The 21,284-nt window shown below is 56.1% G+C and overlaps 1 protein-coding gene across 1 annotated transcript in view; it reads right to left on the bottom strand.

The window, feature by feature from the left end:
* Positions 1–21,284, bottom strand: part of LOC138101927 (uncharacterized) — a 958,962-nt gene that overhangs the window by 401,437 nt on the left and 536,241 nt on the right. Inside the window, 4 exon segments of the mRNA XM_068999675.1 lie at positions 6,739–6,865; positions 7,622–7,796; positions 10,055–10,106; positions 10,554–11,052. Coding sequence (XP_068855776.1) covers positions 6,739–6,865; positions 7,622–7,796; positions 10,055–10,106; positions 10,554–11,052 — 853 coding nt within the window.

The following is a 21,284-nucleotide window of genomic DNA, read 5'->3' as shown; positions in this document are numbered from 1 at the left end:
CCCTTCCCCCAGCAGGACACCGCCTCAGTCCTCTGGATCGCTTCAGAACTGCAGACAGGCCCCCTCTCTCCGGTGCCTCCGCAGTCTCCAGCCTCATTTGCAGCTGCCAGTTCCCTTGGGCGGTGTGAGCTCTGATGAGGTAACAATCTTCCTGGGATGCATGCGGTTTATCTTCTTTGTTTCTCTAAGATGTCTTGGTTCCTGGCTCTGTAGTTTCTCAGCTCAAAAGACATTTATTACCGTGTGTTTATTAAGACATTTCTTAACATACTACAACTATTTCGAAGTTACAATTTACCTTAATCTCGTTTGTACTTAACTACATTTTACTTTAACACTATTTCTACATAATCCATCATCACTTGTAAGTGTTAAAATCATATCTGTGAAAGACAACATTTATCATTCACTCATTTATCACACCAGGGTAAGGAATTCACTCATTTATCACACCAGGGTAACGAATTCCAAACATGGAGGGGAGATAATTGAATATCTGCCCTGGGTCTGGCTCTTCTTCTTGCCAAAGCCAATGGCAGCAGCCGTACCCGTGGCATCTTGGTTTCTCTCAGCAGCTTCAGAAGGTGTTTCTTTATTTCCCCATTCATTCTTTCCACCCGACACGAACTCTGGGGGTGCCAGGGCGTTTGGAGGTCCCACTGTGTTCCTAAAGCAGCCAGAACAGCCTGAAGGATCTTTCCTGTAAAATGAGTTCCTCTGTCTGAGTCTATTGCTTCCACAATCCCATATCTTGGAATTGTTTGTTCCAAACATGCCTTAAGAACTGAGGCAGGGATTGCTGAAGCAGTCGGAAATGCTTCTGCCCCGCTGTGAGCTGCCATGCTGTTAGCAGAAGATATTGAAGCCTTCCTGCTCAGGGCATTTCAGTGCCAGGCTCTTCCAGGCACCCCCAGCTCGGCCCTTTGAGCTGAGCATGCGGGCGCTGAGCTGCGCTTTGTCTCCTTCCCTTTCCTTAAGAGCAGCGTGTCTTGTCACTCTTTTCCCTTCTGCTGCCCTTGCAGACCCATCCCTAAACACCTTTTCTCCCTCAGGCCAGGGAATGTCTGGTCAATCTCTCCTAGGCCGGCTCTGGAGCTCTGTCACTTGACTGCAGCCATGGGTTTCTTGCCAGCCCCGTGTCCAGGGCCGTTCAAACAGGAGGCTGGGTTCAACCCTTCCCCTGTCCTCAACTCTGAATCCTCCTGTTCCATCCAACAAGTTTCATTCTGTAAGAACCCAGCGCTGCTCATCCATTTAGAGGCTCCTTTGGTTAACAAAGCTTTACCTTGATGCCAGGCTTGAACAATGAGAGATTCTGCTGCTGTCAGTTTTCAGGCCTCAGTTGCCATTAAAGCCGGGGCTGCACAATTCTGCAGACAATGAGGCCACTCTCTGGCCACTGGGTGAAACATTTGAGCCCAGGAATTCCTTTGGCATGGCCCTGTTTAACATCCACATGCAATTCAAATGGTTTTTCCCTGTGTGGGAGGACCAGGGCAGGAGGCTCAGTTAATCTGCTTTTGAAGCCTTGAAAATTGTGCTTTCCTTCTGGTGTCCATGATGGGGTTTCTTGCCTGGCAGGAGAGGAGAGTTGTAGGGAGAGATGCCTGGCTCCAGAAGCGCTGCCTTTAGCAGGGACTCAGTAAGAGGCTGTAACCCCTTCCTTGCCTCCCTTGGAACAGGGTATTGCTTTTAGACACCACTTGTCCTGGATGCTTCAGAGGAATTTGGAGAGGCTCCATATCTGATTTTCCCTATTTCCGTGGGGCTGCCCACACTTCTGGGTTCCCTTCAGCAGAGGCCTTCGCACACATTTGACACCAAGGTCCAGCAGCATTAGCCTCTGTATCTCCTTTGACAATATGAATTTGCATTCCCACTTCAGCCACCAAGTGCCTTCCCAGTAAATTATAATCACAATTAGGAACAAACAGAAATTGATGCATTTCAAACCCATCCCCCACATCTACTGATAGTGGTTGAATAAAACACACCTGCTCATCTTTCCCACTTATTCCCTGAATAATCAAGGAACTTCTTGACCATTTCCCCCCTTAGGTCTCAGATTCGGAGTGGATCGAGAGGCCCCTGTGTCCATCAGGAGCGGCCTCGTCTCGATCCAGACGCGCCCTGAATGTTCTCAAGGGCTCTGGTGCGGTGGGTCCCTGGTCTGCTGGGAGCTCTGCCAGCCCTGACAATCCATGTCCATGTGGGGTGGACTTGCTGGTGCTGAGGGTGCTGCTGTCTGTGCTTGCAGTGTCCTTCTGGCCTGCAGATGGACCCCTGATTCCTTGCCAGGGGCTGTTTGGGTGGGCTCTGCCGTGCCGAGGAGGGCAATGCCTGTGCCAGGTGCTTGTGGCCGCCGCCGTCCCCTGGGTGCTGGGGCCCCCTTGGGCCCTGCGGTTCATCCCTGGGGGGCTGTAGAAACTCTGCCATGGCCTTTGCCTTCACCTTGGCCTTTTGCTCATCCCTTCTTGCATTGCCCTGCTGAGCCTTTCTGGCCAAGTGCTGCAGGGGCTTCTTGTGCCTCTCCTGCAGCCCCCTCAGTGCCCGTGGGTGCTCATCCTCTGACAGCTGCTGAGCTTTCTGCAAAATCATTCATTTCTCCAGTGACCCAAACAAGATCGATGAAAGAAAATCCTGATCCTTCCACATCCCGCAGCCTCCTGGGGGCCGAGTGCGGGCAGGAGCGGCCTAGAGCCCAGCGCTGCCCCAGCCCGAGCTGCCGCAGCTGCATCGCTGCTCGTGCTGGGGGATCCGAGAGCTCTGGGGGGCAGAGCGAGCCAGGGCTGGGTGCTGGGCCTGGGGGGAGCAGGAGAAAGGCTGGAGGAGCAGGGCTGGAGACCAGAATGGTGAAACGATGCCCGTGGGAGCAGCAGGTGGGATTCTGCAGGAGAAGGAGTAGTGTGAGGAAGAGGAGTGTGAGGAAGAGTAGGGATAGAGGAGGAGGAGGAGGAGGAGCAGGAAGAGGAGGCGCCGCAAGGTTCCAGCACTCGCTGTATCTGCAGCCTCCCCCCAGCCCCAGGAGCGTTGCCCCCCCCATCCAGCAGGTGATCAGGGAGGGGGATCCACAATTTTCCCGTGGGTGAATCTTGGTGTTTCTGAGGTTTATTGGGCTCTATGTTGGTGCTTTGGTTTTTTTGTGGGGGCTGAATGTGTTTATATTTTGGAGGGATTTTTTTCTGAATCTTGATGTTTTGGGAGTTTTTGGTCTGTGTCTTGATGTCTGGGGGCATTTTGGGCTGAGTCTTGGTGTTTTGGAGGTTTTTATGAACACAGTATGCCGGGTGATGGACCTGGGCAGGAGGAACCCCCAGCCCAAGGCGCTCACCCCTTGTTGTTTCCCCAATCCAGGATTTGTCATTCCCAAGGTGTGGCTGGATGGAGGAGGAGGAAAAGCTTCGGAGATGCCGCATGAGGAGGGGCTGCAAACGCAGCCCAGAGAGATCCAAGGAGGAAAGAGCCCCCCTGTGCCAGGAAGGCAGCCGGAGATCCAGGGGGAGCTCGGAGGTGGGGGAAAAGCCTCAGGGTGGGGAGAAGCCCCACAAGTGCTTGGAATGTGGGAAGGGCTTCAGCTACAAATCTCGTCTGAGGGAACACCAGAGGATCCACACTGGGGAGAGGCCCTATGAGTGTGGGAAATGTGGGAAGGGCTTCTCCAGCAGCTCCGAGCTGATCCAGCACCAGGTGGTCCACACCGGGGAACGGCCCTATGAGTGCTTGCAGTGTGGGAAGAGCTTCGGGTGGAGCTCCAGCCTGAGGGTACACCAGCGCATGCACACTGGGGAGAGGCCCTACGAGTGTTCTGAGTGTGGGAAGAGGTTTCAGAGGAGCTCCCACCTCCTCGAACATCAGCGCATCCACACTGGGGAGAGGCCCTACAAGTGTCCCCAGTGTGGGAAGAGCTTCTCCAGCAGCTCAAATTTGACCAAACACCAGTGGAGGCACCACTGAGGGAAGCCCTGCGAGTGCCCCGAGTGCGGGAAGAGCTTCGTGCGCTGCTCCAGCTCCATCCCCCGTGGGAGGATCGGCGTTGGATGATCCCCAGTGACCCTCGTGGGGCAGAGCCCTGGTGACCCCCGTTCCGGGTGATCTGCGCTGGGTGGGGGGAAGGTGTTGGAGAGATTTCTTTGCCTTCTCCTTGTGCTGCTGGGATTTGGTTGGTAATAAATTCCCTCCCTGTGCCCAGGCTGGCTCTGTTGTGCCCGTGCCAGTGCTCGGGGTGGGATCTCTCCTGGTCCTTCTCTCAGCTCCTGGACCTTTCCTTGTACTTCCTGTCCCTGTGCAGTAGCAGAGGGCAGGGACAGAGAGTTTTTAGTGTCTCCTGGCATCCAGTAAAGGCCAGCTTAGTCCCGGGGGTTGTGAGGGGCTTGTGGGGGTCCTCCGTTTTCTTATTTAAACCACACGGAATGGCGGGAATTCCTTTTGTTCCAGCTCTCCTGCCGGAAGTTGGGGGGGCCTTGGAGCCTCCGGGCCCCGCCGGGTCAGGGCCCCTGCACCCCCTCCTTTCCCAACGCCGCAGCACAGACCCCGTGTCACTGCTGGGGGGGAACTGTCCCAGAGCCGCAGGCAGCTAAAGCCAGCCATGGAGTGCCACACAGCTAAACCCATCCGGCGCGGCTCCCTGGCACCGGCGGGTCCCTCTCCTCTCCACGCGGGGCCGGCGGAGCCAGCGGGAGCCGGCGGAGCCTCCTGTCTGCAGCCAGCACACTCCACGCTGAACTGAAGAGGACACCACGCAGCCAGCAGCACAAAGGGAGCCAGGCTTTCTCCACCGTAGAGCCCGAACAAGAACACTCTTCAACGTGGCGGCTTCGGAGCCAGAGAGAAGAGAAAGTGAGTCCTGTGGGACGGAGCTGGAAATGGCGACGGGAGAAAAGAGGGCGGGGCCGCGATTCTCGCGCGCAGCTTAAAAAACTTCCTGCAGGCCGTGGTAAGAAACTGTAATATCACAGACTGTTTGTCTCTTTGATCCATTTGGAGTACATGGAGGGATGGAAAGTTCACCTGTGACCCATGAAAATTATGAAAAGTGCCTATGCCAGGCTATATAGAAGTACTGAGAGGCTTTTAGAGACTTCCTGTCACAAAAAGAAGAAAAACAACCCAACCCTTTGTGTTCAGGCCAAAGTAATTTATCCTTAAAAAGATTAATAACCCCATGTGAAGGCCCATGTCTGGCAGTGTGAAGGAATTGTGAGATGTTTCAGGGCAGAGATGTTTTACACCACAGCAGATTGTTTCTTCCCGGGCGGGTCTGCTGTTGGTGGCACTTTGGGAACCACATGATGCAGAAGAAAACCCTTTTTTCCTTAAGCATAACAAGGAGACTGTTCAAGAACTGCAACACTGACTAAAATCCCATGTTCTGCTTCCTTTCTGCGAGTTGGGTAAAAGGAGGGAAGTGCTGGAAGAGAGGTGAGGTTTGCTTGAATTTCTTGTTATTTCTTTTTACTTTTAATTCTGTTGGTAATAAACTTTTTCTTTGTACAGCAACTGTTTAAGTTTGAACCTGTTCTGCCTCGCAGCTCTCTAGCTTTCATCAATATTTTCTTATTTTCCTCTTGTGAAAAATAACAGATTTCGTGTGCTTGACGCTCAGCTGCGTCAAACCACGACAGGCAGAGCCCTGGTGCCCCCCGTCTGAGTGATCCATGTTTGGATCCAGTGTCCTGGGTTTGCATGGCCAGGCTTTGGAAATAGGGGGCCTCCAGGGGTGGCTTCCTTGAGCAGCTTCCAGAAGCTTCCCCCGTGTCCGGCTCCTGTTCCGCCCTGCCCCTGAAGGCGAGGGTGACCCAGGGTCTGGTTCATGGCTCCCCTGGGGCAGATGAGAGTGAAACAACAGTGAAAGATCTGTGTTCATAAATATATCTCTGTGGAGTTTATTTCAGAACAGTTTGGTTGCTGTGTGAAGGGGGTTTGGAGCCCTTTTGGTTACCACCTCCAGTAATATTAAAAGCATAAAAGTAACACGTGGAAACGTGTAAGGGCAAAGAAAGTATGAGAGTAGAAGGATACACAGTCAGCAGCCCTGGATCAGGAACAAAACTTTTGGTTTTGGTTGTTCCAATGTCCCTGTCCTTGGTGTAAGTGATGGTCCCAGGCTGGATCCCGTGGGGGCTGGGGAAGCCCCGGAAACTCCAAGTTCGGTGGGTTAATACAGGTTCAGGTTTGGGTGAACACCCAGGTACCTCCCCCGGGGGAGTTTTGCAGTGTCCGATGTCACACTGTGGATCCCGGGGCACTTTGGGGGCTCTGATGGTTTATGGCCCCTTCTAAGACATGGCCCTGCCCCTCCCGGCAGCGCAGCTGAGCCAGGCATGGCCCATGCGAAGGGATGGCAACCTCCAGGCCTCCGTGTGCATGTCCCGGGCCTGGCCCGGGCGGGTTCCCAGAGCTGGGCCAGTTGTGTAAGGGAGGGCGCTGCCCTGCTCCAAAGCCCTGTCCCACCTGGCCAGATCTGCTTCCCATCGGCCTCTGCCCTTCCCTGGCTCCAGGCCCGGCTCGGCCCCTCCGGGCTGGGTGTTCCCCCCCTGTGCCCCCGGGCGCTCCCTGTGCCCACGGCCAGCAAAGGCCCCGCTGCTGCTGCCGGTGGCCAATGGTTTGAGCCACTAACCCGGAACATTTCAGTCCCTCACAGCTCTGCACCCCAAAAGCCGAGAGGGATCGAAGGCGCCTCACAGCGACTCCATCCCACTGCAAAGGGCTCAATTCCACCTCAAAACAACTCCATCCCACCTCCAAATTTTGGGGTATCCCCTGTGCCCAAACTGCTCCCAGTTGTAGATGTTCCTGTCCATGAACTTCACCCAGTTGTTGTCATCAAGGAAGTGCCAGTGGGCTTTTCCCCAGGAATGGAACACACCTGTGTGGGAGACAGGTCAGGGGGTGCCCCCCTCCAGCAGCCCCCAGCACCCCTCAGCAGGTTGGGAGCTCAAGGGACCCCCCTGGACACCCCTTTCCCACCCCTCTCTGCCCCACGGCCACCTCAGCACCAGCTGCTGGGTGGGGAGGAACCCCCCATGAGACCCCCAGGGAGGGACAGGGGTTTGGGGACCCCCCCACGAGGTTCTGCCCCACCGAGAGCCCCAGGGAACAGCTGAAGAGATGAAGTGATGGGGAAACGAAGGGACTCTCATGGGAAGCCCTTTCCCGCTGTCCCCCCGGCCCTTATCCCCCTCTCAGACACCTTTCCCATCGTCCCTGCACCCCTCCCCACTCACCCAAGAGCTCTTCACCCGCAGCCGGGGGCTCCCAGCACCCAGAGTGGGGGGTGGGGACAAATGGCCCCATTCCTGATCCATCCTGGGGCCAGTTTTGCTCCCCCGATCTCAGCTCCCCTGCGGGGTTCCCCAGAGTCCCTCCCCACTGCCCCAGTAAACGGGACCGGGCCTAACTGGGACGCTTTATTTGGAACACTGAGAGCAGCCGGGTGGGGGCAGAGTGAAAGTGGGGCTGGGGGGGACACACGACCCCCCCCAAAATCAGTGTGGGGATGGAGCAGGGGGTCCCGGCCGGGCCCGAGGCCACGAGGAGGGACTGCGGCCGCCGGCGGCTCAGGAGCTCTGTGGGCAGAGCAAAGGGGCTGACACTGGGCTGGGGGTCCCGGGGGGGCACACACGCTCTGGGGGAGGGGGGATGCGATCCCCGGGACCCCCCGTCACCTCCTCGAGCAAGTGAAAGCCGAGCCCCAGCGCCAGGAAGATGAAGCCCAACATGAAGTCACTGATCCCCATCAGAATCTTGCTGCGGGCAGTGTCCACTGCCATCTCTGGGGGGTCCACAGGGGTCAGGACCTCTCAAAAAACGCCCCAGAGAGCCATCAGGACCCCCTAAACCCCTCTTTTTTTCGTCCACAATCTGTCCAGAACGCCGTTAAACCTTCCAGCGCATGCCAAACCCACTCTCATCTCCTCCAGGACTCCACAAACCCCATCCCAGTTGCTCCCTGCCTTGCGAGGATCCCCCAAACCCTCTCTCAGCCCCTTTGCCAAAGCTAAAAAGAAGGGTGACTCTTGATGGAATGCCCAACACCGAAAAACAGGACAAGAGATTGGCCTAGAAGCATAGACAGCTTCGGGCTGGGGTGTTCTGAGCGAAGTGAGCTGCCCTCGTGAGAGGGGAGTGGATTGAGAGCACTGGGGAGGCACTGGGAGGGCACTGGGAGCGACTGGGAATGGAGCGCGCGGCACTGGGAGGCCGAGTCCAGCACGGGGCACTCGGCGCTGCGGGTCTGCCTGGCAACTGATGAGTCATCAGAGAGACGCGCTCTGATTGGCTGAGGGGCGTCAGCGCCACGCAGGGCTGCGATGGACACGCGCGGGGGCACTGGGAGAGACTGGGATGGACTGGGAGGGACTGGGAGGGACTGGGATGGACTGTGAGGGAGTGGAGAGCTCAGGGGAAGCTGGAAGGACAAGAGGCCCCGGGGATGGGCACCAGGGGGGCTGAGGGGCTCCAGGCTCATCCCCAGGGCAGGGCCCGAGGGGACTCGCTCTGCCCGACGTTCTGCACCTCTGCGGGCCGCGAGCAACGGGGCAACGATGTCGCGGTGGTGCCGGCAGAGCCTGTCCGCCAGAGCCCGTTTGTACCCCAGTCTGGCTGGATGGCTGTTCCAGCACTGCGCCTGTTTCTCCCCACACGGGCTGTCCCCCACAAACAGCCCCACATCGCTGGCGAGTGCAGTTGCTGCTCCCGCTGTCAGATGCTCCTCTGCACCAACCTCACCCGCTCGGTGCCCTTAATGAAGTGACACTCGGACTTCATCATCCCCTGGAACACCCCTGTGTGTGCGGGACACAGCTCAGGGGGTGCCCCCCTGCAGCCCCCAGCACGCCCAGAGCTCCGGGAGCCACCCCGGATCCCCGCTCCGCACCCCCTGTGCCCCACGGCCGCCACGGGACCCTCCTGCCCATGCTCTGACTTCCTCTTTTCCACCCTTCTCCCTATTTCACATCCCCTCTCCCACCATTTCCAGCTGCTCCCCAGAGGAGTTTTGGAGTCCCATTCCCCCCTTTTCACCCTTTTCCCCCACAATCCCCCAATCCCCAGCCCACTCCCGCTCAGTTTTCAGGTCCCATCCTCCACTTTTCCCCACTTTCCCAGCCCCTCCCACCCGTTTCTCCCCCACTCTTCAGCCCCCTCCTGCTCTTCCTTTAGGGTCCCCTCCACCTCTCACTCATTTTAGGGGTCCCATCACCCCTTTTTCCCCTTCTCCCCCCCTTTCCCATTGCGTCCTGCCCCCCTTATAACCCAAGAGCTCCGTGCCCACAGCCGGGGGGCTCCCAGCACCACCAGTGCCACCAGTACGGCCCCAGCTGCCACCACTCGCCCCAAGGCCAGTGCTGGCCACGATTTTGATTGGCCGAGGGGCTTTAGGGACGCTGCAGCCCCGCAGTGGGGTTTTTTGGAGGGGGAACCTCGGGGTGCGGTGCAGGTGGGAGCTCAGCTGTGCCCAGAAATGTGTCCCCAGGGACGCAGGATCTCAGGGGTGCCCATGGCCTGGGGTGACGCTGGCCCGGTGCCAGGCACCCACCAAAGCCACTCTGTCCCTGCCCCCCGCAGCCACACAGGGGAGAGAAAATGGAACCGAGGGTTCCCGGGTGGATAAGGACCGGGAGAGATCCCTCAGTAAAACCCGGCATGGGCACAACAGGCTCTAATTAGAGATATTAATGAAATTGACGACACTGAAAAAATAACATCAGGAGAATGAGAAGGAAAAAAAGACCCTTAAAACCACCCTCCCCCTCCTCCCTCCTTCCCAGGGGCTGTGGGGGCATCTCTGCATCCGGCACCTCCATCTTTGGAGCTGCCAGGGATTGGCTCTGCCAGATATGGAGAAAGCTTCCAGATCCTTCTCTCAGAAGCCACCTCTCAACCATCCCTGGTACCAAAACCAGGCTGTGCAAGCCCAATGGAGCCCCAAAAGTGGTGATCCAGGTATGCAGGAGCTCAGCTGCACTCCAAAAGGGGGATGGAGATGTCCAGGGGCTCAGCTGTGCCCAAAAACGAGGCCCCAGCTGAGGGCATTCTCTGCTCGGCTGAGCGCTACCTGAGGGCTGGGGCTGCAGCAAGGGGGGACACCCTCCTCCAGCGGGGATATCCTGAAAATGGGGGACCCACACAAGCCCCTCAAAACCCCCGGGGCTGGGCTGGCCCTGCCTGGATGCCGGGAGACACCAAAACCGCTCTGTCCCTGCCCTCTGCTACTGCACAGGGAGAGAAATACAAGGAAAGGCCCAGGAGCTGAGAGAAGGACCGGGAGAGATCCCGCCCCAAGCACCGGCACGGGCACAACACACCCAGCCTGGGCACAGGGAGGGAATTTATTCCCAACCAAATCCCAGCAGCACAAGGAGAAGGCAAAGAAATCTCTCCAACACCTTCCCCCCACCCAGCGCGGATCACCCGGAACGGGGATCACCAGGGCTCTGCCCCACGGGGGTCACTGGGGATCATCCAACGCCGATCCTCCCACGGGGATGGAGCTGGAGCAGCGCACGAAGCTCTTCCCGCACTCGGGGCACTCGCAGGGCTTCCCTTAGCGGTGCCTCCCTTGGTGTCGGGTCAAGTGAGAGCTCCTGGAGAAGCTCTCCCCACACTGGGGACACTCATAGGGCCTCTCACCGGTGTGGATGCGCCAGTGGGTGATGAGGTGGGAGTTGCGTTTGAAGCCCTTCCCACAGTCGGGGCAGCGGAAGGGCCTCTCATCCGTGTGAATGCGCTGATGTAGGAGGAGACTGGAGCTCCTCTGAAACCTCTTCCCACACTCAGAACACTCGTAGGGCCTCTCCCCAGTGTGGATGCGCTGGTGTACCCTCAGGTCAGAGCGGCGCCAGAAGCTCTTCCAACAATCCAAGCACTCATAGGGCTGCTCCCCAGTGTGGATCACCTGGTGCTGGATCAGCTGGGAGCTGTTGATGAAGCCCTTCCCACATTCCCCACACTTGTAGGGCCTCTCCCCAGTGTGGATCCTCTGGTGTTCGATCAGGCTGGAGCTCCGGCTGAAGCCCATCCCACATTCCAGGCACTTGTGGGGCTTCTCCCCACCCTGAGGCTTCTCCCCCACCTCAGAGCTCCCCCTGGATCTCCGGCCGTCTTCCTGGCACAGGGGGGATCTTTCCTCCTTGGATCTCTCTGGGCTGCGTTTGCAGCCCATCCTTGTGCAGCATCTCCGGGGCTTTTCCACTTCCTCCATCCGGCCACGCCTTGGAATGACAAATCCTGGATTGGGGGGAAAAACAAGGGGTGAGAGCCTTGGGCTGGGGATTCCTCCTGCCCAAGTCTATCACCAGGCATCTTGTGTTTATAAAAACATCCAAAACACAAAGATTCAGACAAAACGCCCTCCAAAATATAAACATTCAGCCCCCACAAAAAGAACCCAAAGCACCAACATGGAGCCCAAGAAACCTCAGAAACACCAAGATTCACCCCCAGGAAAATTGTGGATTCCCCTCCCTGATCACCTGCTGGATGGGGGGGGGAGGCTGCAGATACAGCGAGTGCTGGAACCTTTCAGTGCCTCCTCTTCCTCCTCCTGCTCCTCCTCCTGTATCCCTACTCTTCCTCACACTCCTCTTCCTCACACTCCTCTTTCTCACACTACTCCTTCTCCTGCAGAATCCCACCTGCTGCTCCCACGGGCATCGTTTCAACATTCTGGTCTCCAGCCCTGCTCCTCCAGCCTTTCTCCTGCTCCCCCCAGGCCCAGCACCCAGCCCTGGCTCGCTCTGCCCCCCAGAGCTCTCGGATCCCCCAGCACGAGCAGCGATGCAGCTGCGGCAGCTCGGGCTGGGGCAGCGCTGGGCTCTCGGCCGCTCCTGCCCGCACTCGGCCCCCGCCGCAGCCACTTCTGCCAGCACAGCACGGCCCGGCCCGGCCTTGGCGCTCCCCCCCTCCCACCTCCCCAAATTCCCCTGGCGGGGGGCGCCAAGGCCGGGCCACACGTGGGCTCCAGCTGGGGAGCGCCGGGCGCTGCGGCTCTGCCTGGCAACTGCTGAGTCACCAGCGCCGCGCCTTCTGATTGGCTGAGCGCTGCCTGAGGGCCGCGCCTGCACCAAGGGGGGACACCCTGCTCCAGGGGGGATGGCCCGAAAACCGGGCACCCCCAGCGAACCAACAACACCAACGCCTCCTTACAAACACATGCTCTGAATCTGCTCGGACACAGCCACACGCACTTGCACACAAGCAAGTGACAGCACAAACCAGCAGCTCCACAAAATGGCACTGACTGACACACACTGCTGCTCAGCCAAGCTCCTGCTCAATTCCTCAACTTCCAGAACAACAACAAAGCCTGAACAGAACCATGGACATCGTTTCCTAATCAAAAGGGGACAATGCTGAGGCAGTTTGCACATTCTCCCAGAGCTAATTAAGGACACCCAGCGGGGGGAAAAAGGGAAGTCGAGAAGGGGTCTCAGCAACAGGGGACGGAGGGTGTTGGTGTGCTGGGAAGGGATTGGTTGAAGGGAGTGTGCAGGAATATGGTTAAGGCAAACAGCAGCAGGAGGAATCTATGGGGTAAGAAAGGAAAAGGAAGATGGAAAAGAGGAGGAAGAGAAAAAAGTGAGGACTGGGGTGCTTTTCAGCACCATCTTATCCTCAAAATTTGCCAGCTGATCCAGATCTTTTGTATCCCTGGTCTCCAAGACAGGGAAACAAAGAAATTCAGTATTTCAGGGGGTTTCTCTGTGGTGGAGAGCAGCAGGACAGGGCAGCACGGGCTGGGGGCCTGTGGGGAGCTGTGGGGCCGGGCCGGGGCTGTGGGGCAGCCGGGGCTCAGCGCCGGGCACTGCCTGACCCCAACACCCCCCAGGCAGGGCCGGCAGTGGCCCCCGGCCCCCAGGAGGCTGCAGGATATGGAAGGATCAGGATTTTCTTTTATCGATCTTGTTTGGGTCACTGGAGAAACGAATGATTTTGCAGAAAGCTCAGCAGCTGTCAGAGGATGAGCACCCACGGGCACTGAGGGGGCTGCAGGAGAGGCACAAGAAGCCCCTGCAGCACTTGGCCAGAAAGGCTCAGCAGGGCAATGCAAGAAGGGATGAGCAAAAGGCCAAGGTGAAGGCAAAGGCCATGGCAGAGTTTCTACAGCCCCCCAGGGATGAACCGCAGGGCCCAAGGGGGCCCCAGCACCCAGGGGACGGCGACGGCCACAAGCACCTGGCACAGGCATTGCCCTCCTCGGCACGGCAGAGCCCACCCAAACAGCCCCTGGCAAGGAATCAGGGGTCCATCTGCAGGCCAGAAGGACACTGCAAGCACAGACAGCAGCACCCTCAGCACCAGCAAGTCCACCCCACATGGACATGGATTGTCAGGGCTGGCAGAGCTCCCAGCAGACCAGGGACCCACCGCACCAGAGCCCTTGAGAACATTCAGGGCGCGTCTGGATCGAGACGAGGCCGCTCCTGATGGACACAGGGGCCTCTCGATCCACTCCGAATCTGAGACCTAAGGGGGGAAATGGTCAAGAAGTTCCTTGATTATTCAGGGAATAAGTGGGAAAGATGAGCAGGTGTGTTTTATTCAACCACTATCAGTAGATGTGGGGGATGGGTTTATGTCGCTGTTATTCCCTACAGAACGGTGAATCACGACATAGATCCAGGATACAAGACATGACTAAAACAGAGCTGAGACCTCATTTAATTAATAGCTCATCTTTTATAGTGTAGTTTACAATAAAGAAATTACATGATTGGTTTATTCATTCACCACCTCTCAAGGTGATGAGCTGAGCAGTAAGACACCCATTTCCAAATATTATTCTCACAAGACTGAAAACAATTTTAGAGTTCTCACAACAACTAGCAGGTGTAAAAATAGTTTACATTCTTGCAAAGTGTTGTCCATCCAGTTTGCATGACAATGAAAGATTTCACAGAGAAGCTGGATTTCTCTGTTTCTCAGCTAAATCATGAAAAAGGAAAACTTCACAAATGCTACAGAGCTGGAAAATTTCTCTGCTCCTGCCTTTTAGCATCCACAGGTTTGAAATGCATCAATTTCTGTTTGTTCCTAATTGTGATTGCAACTTACTGGGAAGGGATTTGGTGGCAAAAGCAGGAATACAAATTAACATTGTAAAAGGAGATACAGAGGCTAATGCGGCTGTACCTTGGTGTCAAATGTCTGCGAAGGCCTCTGCTGAAGGGAACCCAGAAGTGTGGGCAGCCCCACGGAAATAGGGAAAATCAGATATGGAGCCTCTCCAAATTCCTCTGAAGCATCCAGGACAAGTGGTGTCTAAAAGCAATACCCTGTTCCAAGGGAGGCAAGGAAGGGGTTACAGCCTCTTACTGAGTCCCTGCTAAAGGCAGCGCTTCTGGAGCCAGGCATCTCTCCCTACAACTCTCCTCTCCTGCCAGGCAAGAAACCCCATCATGGACACCAGAAGGAAAGCACAATTTTCAAGGCTTCAAAAGCAGATTAACTGAGCCTCCTGCCCTGGCCCTCCCAGACAGGGAAAAAGCATTTGAATTGCATGTGGATGTTAAACAGGGCCATGCCAAAGGAATTCCTGGGCTCAAATGTTTCACCCAGTGGCCAGAGAGTGGCCTCATTGTCTGCAGAATTGTGCAGCCCCGGCTTTAATGGCAACTGAGGCCTGAAAACTGACAGCAGCAGAATCTCTCATTGTTCAAGCCTGGCATCAAGGTAAAGCTTTGTTAACCAAAGGAGCCTCTAAATGGATGAGCAGCGCTGGGTTCTTACAGAATGAAACTTGTTGGATGGAACAGGAGGATTCAGAGTTGAGGACAGGGCAAGGGTTGAACCCAGCCTCCTGTTTGAACGGCCCTGGACACGGGGCTGGCAAGAAACCCATGGCTGCAGTCAAGTGACAGAGCTCCAGAGCCGGCCTAGGAGAGATTTACCAGACATTCCCTGGCCTGAGGGAGAAAAGGTGTTTAGGGATGGGTCTGCAAGGGCAGCAGAAGGGAAAAAGAGTGACAAGACACGCTGCTCTTAAGGAAAGGGAAGGAGACAAAGCGCAGCTCAGCGCCCGCATGCTCAGCTCAAAGGGCCGAGCTGGGGGTGCCTGGAAGAGCCTGGCACTGAAATGCCCTGAGCAGGAAGGCTTCAATATCTTCTGCTAACAGCATGGCAGCTCACAGCGGGGCAGAAGCATTTCCGACTGCTTCAGCAATCCCTGCCTCAGTTCTTAAGGCATGTTTGGAACAAACAATTCCAAGATATGGGATTGTGGAAGCAATGCACTCAGACAGGGGAACTCATTTTACAGGAATGACCCTTCAGGGTGTTCTGGCTGCTTTAGGAACACAGTGGGACCTCCAAACGCCCTGGCACCCCCAGAGTTCGGGTCGGGTAGAAAGAATGAATGGGGAAATAAAGAAACACCTTCTGAAGCTGCTGAGAGAAACCAAGATGCCACGGGTACGGCTGCTGCCATTGGCTTTGGCAAGAAGAAGAGCCAGACCCAGGGCAGATATTCAATTATCTCCCCTCCATGTTTGGAATTCGTTACCCTGGTGTGATAAATGAGTGAATTCCTTACCCTGGTGTGATAAATGAGTGAATGATAAATGTTGTCTTTCACAGATATGATTTTAACACTTACAAGTGATGATGGATTATGTAGAAATAGTGTTAAAGTAAAATGTAGTTAAGTACAAACGAGATTAAGGTAAATTGTAACTTCGAAATAGTTGTAGTATGTTAAGAAATGTCTTAATAAACACACGGTAATAAATGTCTTTTGAGCTGAGAAACTACAGAGCCAGGAACCAAGACATCTTAGAGAAACAAAGAAGATAAACCGCATGCATCCCAGGAAGATTGTTACCTCATCAGAGCTCACACCGCCCAAGGGAACTGGCAGCTGCAAATGAGGCTGGAGACTGCGGAGGCACCGGAGAGAGGGGGCCTGTCTGCAGTTCTGAAGCGATCCAGAGGACTGAGGCGGTGTCCTGCTGGGGGAAGGGGCAGAAACGGGACAGGGGGAAAGGGGAGGGAAGTGTAAATTCCTTTCTGGGTTAATGAATATGTAACAGTTCAGGAGAGTACTTAAGCCCACAGTAAAATGAATGGAGGGCGCCTCTGGCAACATTGCCAAGCGCCCCAGGCTGTGATTTGCCTTTGTTCTACTAATAAATGTTCAATATTACATTGCTAAAAACTTAGCTTTTGTATTCGTTTTCTTCAGCCTTGATCCTCATACACTAAAAAGGTTGTTGGAGAGTTTTTGTTCCCCCCCCCCCGCAGTTTTGGTGACAAGATTACATCATTAGAAGGCTTTTTCTTAATAATCCTACTTTGACATTGTCAGTTGGGTCTGGGCCAGGGGTGTGAGAGCCAATTTATAGTCTCAGGAAAAGAAATAGCGAAAATCTTTATTAGTTTAGGGGTTTTTTTATGTATGTGTGTGCGTGGCTGTTAGTGATGGCAGAATTTTGGAATGGGTTTTTCGATGTTCACCTGTAGGTTACATTGTGCAAAACTGGAAGATCTTTAAAGGAGACCCTTTAACTCATAAACAGATAAAAAAAAAAACATGAAAAAAAAAAAAAGGGAAAAGAGCAGCTTGGGGGCGGGGAGGGTGGGGGAGGAGGGCCCATAGGTGAGTCACCTGATGGCTGCCCCGGAGGAGAAGTTTCCTTCCAAGCAGCCAGCAGAGGAGCTTTAGAAATGCAAATTATCTCTGCTGGGGGAAGTGCGCACAATGTCCCAGGCTCTCCTTGCCTGCCAGAGGAATTGGGCTGATTCCCTCTGCCCCTCACCCCAAGCTCTGCCTCCCTGCACAGACGGAATTTGCATCGCTAAAGGCAGAGCCCACACTGAGCATCTCGGACTCTGCAACAGAAATCCCTGAAGCTGCAAAGGAAAACAGCAAACGGAGAATGTTGGGAGAACTTCACTCACAAAAGCGGGGGGGAATCATCCCTCTCCCCACTCCAACATCTCTGGCACTGTCTGGGTTATACAGGGTGCGTTTGACCACTGGGCTGCTTTTGCTGCCACAAGGTCAGCGAAATCACTTGGGAATCCAAGGATGTGATGCTTTCATCAGAGAAAAGAGGTCAATTGATGCATCCCTGGCATTTCTGGGAGCACCCAAAAATGGGGAAAAGATGAACGGCCACCAGAACAAAGCCTACAACACCATGGAGCAGCCCCTGGGAACCCGAACAAATTCATACCAGGTGCCAGAGAACCCAGTGATCATTTCAATGCATCATTAGATTACAAGCTGTCCTCCAAATCATAACCAAGCACACAGCTCCAGCTCCTGACCTTCTCACCCACCAATCCACTCCCATGAGCAACGCCACATTTCACCCTGGGATGGCATCAGATTCTCTTTCAGCAGAAGGACCAGGAGGTTGTGGAAAATTAAATTACTCAAACTGCCCTTGTCAAAGAGATGGCCACGGAAAAGTGGTGAAACAGAGAACAAAGGAAAGAAGAAAGCAGCTCATGTACTGCTCCAAACGTGGAAAGGATGGGAATGGGACACGTTTTCGTGGTTCCCTGGCAGACCATGGGTTAAACCAATGCTGTTTCTCCTCTCAGGTGCTACAGCAACTCTCATCTTTTTACCATGCACCACACCTTGCTCAGTGCAGCTCATTCAGCAGGGGATCAAGGGCATGCAGGTGGCAGCCAGGCCTCCTGACCCAGAAACGGCTGCAAAAGGACACAGAATGAGGTCACTGAGAATAATCCCAAAACCAAAGAAGGCCCAAGAAAAACAGATTAAGGCATTTTTAAAGTTTGTAAAGAAAAGTACTGAAAAAAATAAGAAGGGGGGATTAAAAGGAAAAAAATGAACGTGTCTTTACAAACATATGCTGTGAATCCCATTGGAGATAGGGCCAGGGACTTGGAGATAAGGATGTAACAAGAGAAACCATAAAATTTCAGAAAAGTGTTACTAGCTGACAGAAACCGCGGCTCAGCCAAGCTCCTGCGAAATTCCTGAACTTCCCGAAGAAGAACAAGGACTCCACAGAGCCATGAATATCGGATGTTATACAAAGTGGGGGTGCACATTAAGGGGCACATGCAGCAGGCGGATCGGGAAGTCTGTACCTTCCAAGGACCTCAGCCAAGGGGGAAAGGGACACGGAGATGCGGCCGCGGAAATCGGCATAAAAAGGAGGCTGCGTCCTCCAACACTTGGACAGAGCCCACGGGAAATGCCCCGTGGCCTCTCCCTTGCTCCAGGAATAAAGTTCCTTTTACAGGACTCCTCCGGCTCCTCTGGGGACACAAACCTCTGGCCACGGGAACTTTCCCGCACACTCCCGCCGACGGGGCAGCCACCTCTGTCCTACCCACAGCAGCCGGGACGAGCCAGCGCTGCTCCGGCACCGGCTCCTGCCGAGGCAGCAGCGGCAAGGAGAGCGCGGGCAGCCGCTCCCGCAGCGCCCTCACGCCAGGGCGAACACGGCGCCCACACGGCACAACGAACCCGCCCCAGCCCCCTGCCGCCCCCTCCGCCCGCAGCCAGCGCTGAGCCCCGCCAGAACCGAGCGCGGCTCCCACCTGCGCTGGGGCCGCCTCCGAGCTCCGCCGCCGCCTCACCGGGCTCCGGCCGCCGCCGCCGCTCCCGGGCCCGCACAGACGCTCCGCCAATGGCGCCTCTGCTGCGCCACGGCCGCCCTGCCGGCGGCTCCGGGCCCGGGCTGCTCCCCGCTCCGACCAATCAGCGCGCCAGAACCACGACTGACGGCAGCACCGCCCAATCGCAGCGAGGGGCGGGCTCTGCACACGGCCCAGCCTCGCCCCGCGCTCCCAGCGCCCCCCGGGCTGCGTGAGGGGAAAGCCGCAGCTGAGGAACAGCCCTGGAACGGGCCCGGCCCGAGCCGCCATTCAGCTGGGAAGGGAAACAAAGCTCTCCGCTGCTCCCGGCCCGACTTGCCCAGCCCTGCGTGTTGGCTGCCTCCGGCTCCTTGGGAAGCCCTGCAGCCTCCCGACTCCCGCCCCTAATTCGGGGCATCAGTGCATGGCTTTGATTTCGTTGTTCAGGCTTGGCTATGGGCTGTCCTGGTCTGCTGCATTTTCTGGGTTCCTCTTGGATGCTTTGAGCAACAGGCTGTGCCCCGGGAGGATCCTTTGTGCTCCTTTGTGACAGAGGAGAACCTTCCAGGCGGTTCTTGCGGGAGCTGCTGCTGTGATGTCACGGGAACGCTGCCGCGTCCTCGCCGTGTTCCCGTTGCTGTGGGCACGGAGCCCTCAGTGTCCAGAGCGGCTCTGGGCGCCCGCTGGTTGCCGGAGGATCCTCCTGCCCGAGGCATTCTCAGCAGCCAGCCCAGCCCCTGCCGGGTGTCCTTCTGTGCTTGCAGGGGTACAGTCTGCCACGTGTGCAGCACGGCCAAAATGATCCAGCAAGCGGTTGCTGCAGTTTGCACTCTGTACTCTGTGGCTTATTCGGGGTATTTTTTAGCCCACTTGGCACGTAAGTCGAGGTTTTCCCTGGCTGCAGCGTCGGTGCCTTCGGGCTTGCTGTGTGCTTTCTGTTCTCCCACTGGAACTGAGCTGCCTTTGTAACCAAATTGCCATTAAGACACCGCTGGTTTGGGAGAGCTCCTGCCAGCAGCTGCAGCTGAAAAAGGGGGTGTCTGCAGCCAGCGGGGCGTGCACAGCATTTGCAATGGAGCCGGGGGGGTTCTGTTCCCTCAAGCGCAGAGTCTGTGCCAGCGGAGCCTGGAACTCCCTGCGTTGGCTGCTGCAGCCAAGGGCTGACACAGCCCAGGATTCTGTGCTGTTCTCTTGCTTGCTGTGCGAAGGGACTGTGGCTCCTGGAGGGATGTTGTGGAAGCAAAATGCTCTCTCGGGTTGTCCTTGCTCCGTGGGAGTTCCCACCACGGGCAGGTTTTTCCTAACAGCATCTGGTTCGTGTTGCCTGTCCCGTTGCAGGGCACCTCACGCGTGGATCCCGAGCAGCTCCTCCTTCGGTGAGTGGGAAAGGAACCTTTGGTGGTCGGAATTGTGCAGAGAGTTGTGAGCTTGGCGTGTGGCAGTCGAGCGCCAGCCTGGGAGGCTGAAGGAAAGTTCCTGCCAGTGTCTTTGCAGCAGCAGCAGCAGCAGCAAAGGGATCCCTGGCACTTTTCTCCTTCTCTGCTGAAGAGCTTTTGAAGAGCTGCAGGTCTGGTTTTGCAGGCAGAAGATTGCTTGCTGGCTTTAGCCACGGTGGAATATGGAATGCCCAGCAATAAGTGGCAATGTCGACTTTAGCCCATTCCTAGTTTGAACAGCTCTGAATCCCATTTCTGCTTAGTGCAGCTGGATGTGTAGCTGAGGATAAATAAGGCGATAACTGAGATAGAACTTCCCGTCCCTCACGCTACCATCTGTCCACAGGGCACAAAAGCAGCATCAGCTCCTCCTCTGGCTCCCTGTGCTTCCAAAGAGGCGGCCAAAGAGGAGGAAGACAGCAGTGAACTTCCCGCTGTTCTGGGGGATGATGGTGAACTTCCCTCTGTCCCGGGAGACCACAGTGAACCTCCCTCTGTCCTGGGAGATGAGGGCAAACATCCCATGGTTCGGGAATACAACAGTGAAGCTCCTGTGGTGTGGGGCGAGGATGGTGGACATCACCTGGTGTGGGACGAGGACAGCGAGGCTCCAGTGCCATGGGAGAAGGACGACGGACATCTCCCAGCGTGGGACGAGGACAGAGGACATCCTGGGACTTGGGAAGAGGAGGCTGCAATTCTCCCGGCATGGGAAGAGGACAGCAAACGTGCCGTGGCTTGGAAAGAAGACCAGGAACCTGCTGCATTTTGGGAAGAGGACGGGGATCCTCCCTCTGGTTGGGAAGAGGACACTGAACCTCCCTCTGCTGCGGGATCCTGGGCTGAACATTCTGACAGCAGCACAGCCCTGCAGCCAGAGGGCAGAGAGGAGTGGTGCCTGATGCAGCTGAGTACGTCTGCTGTGCTGCTGTGTGCCAGAGCAGGGTGCTGCGTGTGTGTCTCAGCATCAGCTGCACCCAGGCTTGCTGTGCAGCTGAATGTCACAGAGTCATTTATTGTCCTTGCCCAGCTGAGACCAAGGGGCTCCGGGCCCCAGGGAGTGGGGCTGCATTTTGGCCCTGCTGCAAGGCGGGGTCTCCATCTGGGAGGGAGCGTCTTCCATGTGGTTTCTTTCAGGGAGCACCGTGAGCGTGGGGGAGCCTGCCGAGAAATACCTGGAACTGGAGCAGGTTGGCCAAGGGTAAGTGCACGGCAGTTACTTCTGCACAAGCAGGGGCCAGGTATTTGCTGGTGCAGGATCAATTGAGAAGCCAGGCAAGCTGCAAACAGCTT

Source organism: Aphelocoma coerulescens, unplaced genomic scaffold, assembly GCF_041296385.1.
Source record: "Aphelocoma coerulescens isolate FSJ_1873_10779 unplaced genomic scaffold, UR_Acoe_1.0 HiC_scaffold_56, whole genome shotgun sequence".
Taxonomy (NCBI): domain Eukaryota; kingdom Metazoa; phylum Chordata; class Aves; order Passeriformes; family Corvidae; genus Aphelocoma; species Aphelocoma coerulescens.
Note: the sequence above shows the minus strand (reverse complement) of the source record. Positions and strands in the feature narration are given on the sequence as shown.